An 8,154-nucleotide genomic window follows, 5' to 3' on the forward strand; every position below is an offset into this window, starting at 1 on the left:
ACCACCTGCAATACTAAACGAAGATCGGTTTTCCCGGGTGTTGTCTTGTCACATTTAGCGCAACAATTGCGCCGAGCTGTGTGCCAAGTCAGCCAAATTACAAGCTGTGGTTATCGCAGAGACCGAACAGCGAGGAACAATAACATACTGCGCCTATTTTGACGTTTTTTAGCAAGAAAAAAGAAACACCCTTGCTAATTAGTCAACCTAAACAAATAACGAAAGTGAAAAACTATCCAGGATTTACGGTCGACCAAACAAAAGACGAAAAACGGCGTTTTGCGCTCGATTTTGGTTTCGCATTAGATTAAGATGCGTGACCCAATTGCTTAAAACGCACGCCGCTTCTAGCAGTTTGTTAAATCATGACAAAAACGAACAAAAAACGATAATATCACTTACAAAAAGAGCGGGTAAGTAAAACTCCCATTCCCCTGGATACGCCACTGGGGGCGATGGATAATGTATAATATTTTTAACCTTTATAAGTGGTACGTATTACACTTACAAATAATAATAATAATCGCATTTTGAAATTCCAGGGGGGGAAGTGCCCAATATACATTTATTTCGACTGTTTACACAACATTTTATAAAATAATCAGCCATATTACTTTTTTCATACTTATTTGTTGAAAAAAAAATATCAACTACAGTCCTACACATTCCCAAAAGTATTGCATAAACCCGAAAAAAATGACTGAATTTTGTTTACCAGTATAGTCAGTAATCGATCAGTCGAAACGAGTGGTTGACGACTTCAAGGCACTAACGCAGTACTTGTTGTTGAAATCAATTTATTTCCCATAGGTGCGAGTAGACAATAAATCTGGGGCATAAGCCGTTACAGCGTAAATTGCACAATAACCACAAGCGATCTCTTAGTCGGTAAATAGTCGTGCGCTACATAGGTCCCTTTTTTGCACTGCGAACCTGTTTAAAACTGAAATTTTATCACGACCTGCATTTTAAATCTTCGGTAGTGGAAATATTGTCTTAAATCTGCACTAATTCTGATGGATCGAGTCTATAACCACTTCTCCAAACCATGGCTGCGGAGTCGGTCAAACACAACCCAAATCCGACTTCGGGCACAAAAATAAAAATAAACCAGCCTGTATTTCACCAATTTACTTAACTAAGTACGATGGATATTCAGAAATAACACTCTTAAGGGTGTTATATAATTTACTCGGCAGAGCTACCTTGACCTTTTCGTATTTTACAAAGGGTGCTAGAAGCAAAAATGAGACAGATGACTAACCAACAAGTGCACTGCATGCCAATATTCGTGTAATGCTGGCCGAGGAAATGTGAATAAGATTTAGTGGAGACCTTCCAAGACAGCGCTTCTCAACCTTTTTTCGCGGCGACCCAAATATTAAGCGTAAGTATGACGACTAAGCTTTGGCGACCCAATTGGTTTTTCTTGTAAGCGAAATAAAAACTAGCTTCTTGTAAGCGAAGAAAAAATAAGCATTAGCATAAAGAATTTCGAATTTTAATAATTATTCCAAGACATTATTTGTATTGCTTCCTTAATTTTTCTTTAAGAAAAATTTTGCTCAGAACCAATCTCAATTAGTGTAAACATGTGAGCTACTGCGGTCGGCGACACAACCAAATCAAACAGCGACCCAATTTTTGGTCGCGACCCTTAGGTTGAGAAGCACTGTTCTAAGGCGAATACGGCGTGGCGGTCATAACCACGTGCATCGTTAAAGAACGCGCTTTTTCAAAAGGAGAAAAAACTATTTTCTTACAAGCGTCAGGTACGCTCAAATATGAACTACACTGAATTAATTCAGGCATGGAAGTGGTCTAGAATTCCACCAGATTTGTTTCAACAACGAAACGAGTTAAAGAATAAATATAGTAACAATACTGTATTCGTCTATACCCGAACCCTACTCTAAAATCGAAACTAAATGGAATTTATTTAGATAAATAAAAAGTATTCCTGAATCAAATATTTTAAAGAGATTGCCCAAACGTTCATGCACAACCAAAGTATGTTGTTAGATTGCTACCAGATCTACCAAAAACTGAAACTCATATTCAACATCCATCAAAATTGTATTCACAACCATTACTCTATCTGAAACGATGAATAAAAGCACTGATTTAGTTGTGGTTGGATGGCGGTGGCAACATTTCGTTGAACATTGAAACAAAAGGTGGAGATCTACTTGGATCTGGCTCGCATCTTTCTGCGCTTACGCTTCAATCTACGCATACGCTTCTTCTTCCACTGTTGAATAAAATATTAAAATGTTATCACAAAACTTTGAATAATGCCAGCTTGGCAATAAAACTTAATCAGTAAAAAATGTTAGGTGGGGAAAGTTTAGTAATAGTTTGTCAAAAGCACCTACAACCAAAATTTAAGATGTGACAAAACACTTGAGTGTGCATTTAATGGTATTGGTACTTTTAAGAGATATTTGGTGAACAGTGCCTTTTATGCCTTAAGGTTTTACGGATAGAATTTACCAATTCAGGTGTCTAAACAAATTCTTTTTGTAATGAAGAGTGTACACTGAACACCTGCCACAAAATGTAAACTAGTTAACAAACATTAAGATCAAAATATTTCTTTAGAACCAGGGTTTTAGTAATTAAAACAGTACCAACTTTAAACATATTTCATATAAATTGCTGGGCACCGATCTAGAATTCTACTGATTTTAAATCAACGCACAATATTTGGGTTAGGGTGCAAGTTAGCATTTAGGTAAGTCCAGTATTATTACATTCAATATATAATAGGTTGCATAACCCACCCTATGACCCCGGAACCCTAACCCAAATATTTCTAGATTAGCGCCAAGTCCTGTAATACGACACTTGTTTAGAATTTTGACACAAACATTATTTGTTTGGAACACCGAAGACCCATTGCAGACTCACGGAATCTGTCGGCCAATAATGCAAGCAGAGCAGACTAGAAAAACAACTAGCCTGCAGTGAGGTTCGAACTCACGACCTCCGCTCAAGCCGCTGAGCTATGCAGGCTCAGAAGGGAAAGAGTCGAGAAACAACCATCCACCAATGCTTGCTCAATCTGTTAGTACAAGCAACTTCAGTTTCATTGTATAATGATATGATACTGGCGATCCCCTTTATGAAGTTGCTTGTACTAAAAGATTGAGCAAGCATTGGCGTATGGTTGTTTCTCGACTCGTTCCCTTCTGAGCCTGCATAGCTCAGTTGGTAGAGCGACGACCGGAGGCCGTGAGTTCGAACATCACTGCAGGCTAGTTGTTTTTCTAGTCTGCTCAGCTTGCATTATTGATCGACAGATTCGGTGAGTCTGCAATGGCTTTTAGATGTACTAATAATATGTAAGCCGTTATTGTTGGTCAAAAAGCAGCTTCAGAAGGGCTAGATCTCAGTTGTTAACACACACATGTGTGAACATATGTTTCAAATATTATTTGGGTTAGCATTTTGTACAAACCCCAGCCAAATCATTTGTTAGTTTAATATAATTGTTTCAACGCTGTGTAGGATTCTATACCATCGCCTAATAAGCTACTCAAAGAAAATATTTTTTGAAGTTTGTTACAGCAAAATAATCTAGCAAAGCTAGCAATTCAGGTCAGACACATTAACCAGATCTTAAAAAGATCTGGTTAATGTGTCTGACCTGAATTGCTAGCTTTGCTAGATTATTTTGCTGTTACTGATCAGGAATTAAGGTCGACATTTATCTTGCAAGGGTCAAGGTGATTTCTATTATTCACATATTCAGTGCAACATTGAAGTTTGTTACATGTTAAATATAATTAAAGATTATAAAATGGAAGTATATAAAATCAATGGTAGGGAAATCACTTCCAATCCTTCAATTTTATACAATAATTTTATAAATTGTGTACTACACACATAAACGATGAAATTTTAGCATTCAAATATTTTGCAAAGACATGTGGCATAAAGACCACAATACTTTGTGATCATTAAAAAAACATTATATTAAGCAAGACAATTCGAATAAGAAAGCTTTAATTACCTTTCCGCGCATCGCTTTGGTTTAAAAACGACGCAGGATTTAAGAGATTAATGTCGATATTTTTCTTGCGACCACCTCTTTGCTTATTCCATCTGAAAGGAACCCAACATGGCAGTTTCGCTCGAGCGAATGAAAGTTTCACTCATAGAAAACTATTTATTTTTTTTTCATGGGGAAAAAAAGGAAGATTTAACGTCGGAAAATACATTCACATTAGAACGATTTGCAACAAGATTGTAGCACATTCGCTAAACGATTGCCTATCATAATAAATAAATAATTGAAATATAATAAAAGAAGAAAAATACATTAATGAATTTTTCTAGTGATTTATAAATAAACGTAGTAATATAATGAGTTCACAGTTAAAGGTTTTTAAATAAATACGTTAAATTTTTATTCACAACAAAATGAAAGTGTATATTATTTGTTCAAAACTAAAGTTGATAAGCCTATATGCATTTATCTTGGTTAGTTTTTAAATCCTTCCAGAATACAGATATTTTCGCAATTGGGTATTTCCCCAGCTTTCTTGCTCATATGAGTGATGACAAAAGTTTTTCGGAAATTGGAAAGTTTCACAATTGGTTTGTAATACGAAAGTTTGGAAATATAAAGGCAATTTGCTGATTAAAGCTGACCTAAAATGTAAAATAATGTTTGCTACAGCCTGCTAGGTTTTCAAGGGATTTAAAACTATTTTCGCCCTTTGTGATTTGTGAATATGTTATTTATTTTTGTTACCCTTTAAGAGGATTAATGCTCAATCTTAAACTAATGTGAATGGCGTGAATATGCCTTTGAATCATTCTAAGAAGAGAAAGTCACAGGGTTGTGAAGATTCTACTGTGAAGCGTGTCAAAAGAAGGTAAAATGCAGTAACTAACTTTTTACAAAATTTGTTTTTTACACAATTAATTAAAAAAAAATTGTGTTGATGATAAAAACAAGTTAAATTAGTTGATGCCAAAAGCTGACTGTGCAACAATCAATTTTTTTCATAATATAGTTCTAAGCTATTCTATCCCTTATTGTCTTTGCCTATAAAGCACAAATTGCTAAACACTTTTTTTTCTTTAAGCTATTTATTTTATATTGGTTGCTATAGTGACATTATAACTTACTTAAAATGATTGTAAGTCTTGTTTCACTTGTATTTTACCCCTAGTAGTTCAAAGACACAGCGAGGAATAGATGAACTTTTCTCGGCAACATCTCGTCACTGTGTTCCAACACCAAAAGTCGTGGAGCCATTTTCATTGAAAAGGTGTATTAAATGGTTCAAAGAGTTTTCAGGTATGTTATACTTTGTGGACTATAAGTCCTAAATAATCTTGAATAATCAGTTTTTAACCGTTTAATAACATATTCTGAATAAAAGTATTGCCACAGTCGTTTTAATTGAGTGTAACATTCAAAAGAAATATAGCTTTTACCCATCAAACAAAGCAGTATATAAATAAACATGTATATAGCTTTTTATTCTGAAAAAAAAATGCTAACTGCTGAGTAAAAGCCATTTTACTGATTTTCATAGTGCTTGCAATAAAGCTGAATGATCAATAAGTATGTTAGTAAAATAATTTATGATTCTGTACTTAAATTTAAAATTATAGATGGAAAGGAACAGATTGAACCAGAGGGTGTTGAAAAAGTTTGCCAAGCATGTGGAGTAGAACCTGACAACATTGTCATGCTTGTTCTTGCCTATCACCTTAATGCACAGAAAATGGGATATTTCAGTATTGATGAGTGGACTAAAGGAATGCAAAAAATTCAGTAAGTCTTGCAAATACCTAATTTTGAATTATGCAACCTTTTATACTGTGAAATAATTTAAAATCTTTCCAAATTTTATTCAGTTTTTAAAAAGCTTGGATAGTTAGGTATATGTGTTCACAATGATTTAACATATTAATAAAATGATCACTTAATTAGCAAGATTGTGGTGCAAAATGTGGTTAGAACCTGGCATTGCATACCCATACTAAAATGTTTTTTTTTTTTAATTTCACATTAGGATACCAGTTTTCAATGAATGTAAGTTGTTTGTTTTTGCAGATGTGACTCCACCTCAAAACTTCAAAATAAGCTTTCTCATCTTCGCTTATCCCTTGATGAACCAACACTGTTTAAATCTGTCTACAGATATGCGTTTGACTTTGCAAAAGTAAGTAAATTACAGACTTATTTTTATCAACTATTAATTGTGCATTACCTATGTTTGTTAGTACTCCTAAAGAAATGCTCAAGCCAAGTTAAGCAAATACATTGTACTTTTAGTTTAACATATGGTTTAATTTGTATTAAAATACATAAGTAGACCCTGAGTAAGGTTTTTATTGTAATTTTTTTAAAGAAGCTTAAAAGCAAATCCTGTGGCCAAGAATTTTTGAAGATTGTGTATCTAGTGATCTCAGAAGTTCAAGGTTTCTCGTAAACAGCCTGATTTGTTGTTCTTCTTTTTTTTTTTATTTCTATTCGTTTGACAGGAACCAGGTCAAAGGTCACTGGATCTACCCACAGCTAATGCAATGTTGGGTGTTTTACTTACTGAAAGATGGTCGTTATTTTCAAAGTTTGCCACATATTTAGAAGTAAGTATCACTTTTCTGTTTTTTATTCACATTAACCATAGACATTTGACAAAGGACATCAAAGTACATATACGCCAATAGATACTTTGTTTCTAAGCTTTCCAACCCATGCTGCAAAACTTGTTCAAAAACTTTCTTTTCGAACTGAACCTTATTCAGTACTGTTACAAATACAAAATTATTTTATGAGCGCAATTACTAGTATTTCCAAAAACTCAAATCCTATTGGCTAAGGTTGTTAGAAGATGTTTGGCATTGAAAGATAGATGTTAGTTAATCAGTTTAATCTTTTGCTATAATTATTCCAAAAAAGTAAACTTGTTTTTTACAGAATTGCAGCAGCCGTGTTATTAACCGAGACCAGTGGAACAATGTCCTGGAATTTAGTCGAATGGTTCGCCCGGACTTGTCAAATTATGACATGGACGGTGCTTGTAAGTTCATAAAATTTGGTAATAGTAACTTTGCCATAGGATACCTGTATGTAAAAAAAGTTTTTATGTGAAAAAATATAAACAGCCCTGTTGAAATAATTTAAATATTATCCTATATGTTTCAATTCTTATGTATTACAATTTTTCAGGGCCAGTTCTTCTTGACGGGTTCGTTGAGTTTATGCAGAGCCAAGAAACTTCATAACTTTATGCGTTCCAATGCTTTTATGTTTATATTATCTTGAATGGGTTGTGTCTTGTACTAAAAGTTCGTTTCCCGTTAGTTTAATTTGGCTGCTGTTTTAAACTTCAAGCAGCTTTCAAAAGTTTTTTTTTTTACTTTTCAAGGTTTTTAAATTTCATAAAACAACTTATTGTTGGGTGATATTAACCCAATGCTTACGCCTTATCTAAAACCAGTCAAAGAAAAAAAATATGCGCCATGATTGGTGGGAAACGTTTTTGTTAAGGGTTTGCCCTCTGCACATTGCATTTTATACCTGTTTGCTGGCCATCGTAAAATCTAAATATTTATTAGAGTAACGCTCATGTTTTAACGCAAATTAAATTTGAGAAAATTGCACACTGTTCATTATTTCTCGTGCATCTCTGATTGCAGAAAACGAGGATGTCGTAAGCCAACATGTGCAAATTTGTGATGGCATTAACCGCTCAAGAGTTTCGCCTGTTGTCGTTTTCACTTTTATTTATAACCTCTAATATAAAGTTGTTTTCAACCTTTCGGCTATTTGGTTTACGTGCCAGTCAGATTGTCAATAATGTTCCTTTGACGATTGATTGCGGATAGAACAAGGCGACCTCATTTTCTGGACCTTTTTTTAGATTAGTTGAGCAAAGTCAAAAAGTAATGTAATGCCAATATTAGTTTTGGAGTCGCGTTACACAAAAAAGTCTGTAGCCTAAGTTCAAAAATTTAACCAAAGATAAAAAAAAACATTTATAATGTATATTCGTTCGTCACTATCCGTATACGGGCGGCAAGTAAATTCTTATGGGTTCGCAGTACAGGTGTTTTTACTTAACGTTTTCTCACATAGGAAAGATAAACTTACCGATGATAGTTCTTGTAACGGATCCCTTGAGGTAA

General features: G+C 34.2%; 1 protein-coding gene and 1 long non-coding RNA gene across 3 annotated transcripts; one reads left to right on the forward strand and one right to left on the reverse strand.

Annotated features, from left to right (window-relative positions):
• Positions 1-2,057: 2,057 nt before the first annotated feature.
• On the reverse strand, positions 2,058-4,137 carry LOC146133470 (uncharacterized). Its single transcript, XR_014501683.1, has 2 exons — positions 4,016-4,137; positions 2,058-2,251 (listed from the first exon to the last, which is right to left on the reverse strand). It is a non-coding gene; the product is annotated as an uncharacterized LOC146133470 (long non-coding RNA).
• A 525-nt stretch (positions 4,138-4,662) lies between these two features.
• Positions 4,663-7,777, forward strand: LOC146133471 (DCN1-like protein 5). 2 transcript variants are annotated; one of them, XM_083396647.1, is made up of 7 exons: positions 4,663-4,883; positions 5,184-5,311; positions 5,632-5,794; positions 6,077-6,185; positions 6,508-6,612; positions 6,944-7,046; positions 7,196-7,777. In XM_083396647.1, the coding sequence occupies exons 1-7, from the start codon at positions 4,810-4,812 to the stop codon at positions 7,249-7,251; spliced, it is 738 nt and encodes a 245-aa protein (XP_083252773.1). In that variant the 5' UTR covers positions 4,663-4,809; the 3' UTR covers positions 7,252-7,777. The 2 variants fall into 2 exon arrangements, with proteins under 2 accessions (XP_083252773.1, XP_083252774.1); XM_083396648.1 differs by having other exon boundaries at positions 5,187-5,311.
• The last annotated feature ends 377 nt before the right edge of the window (positions 7,778-8,154 follow it).

Source organism: Ascidiella aspersa, chromosome 9 (genome assembly GCF_963924565.1).
Source record: "Ascidiella aspersa chromosome 9, kaAscAspe10.2, whole genome shotgun sequence".
In the NCBI taxonomy this organism is placed as follows: Eukaryota; Metazoa; Chordata; class Ascidiacea; order Phlebobranchia; family Ascidiidae; genus Ascidiella; species Ascidiella aspersa.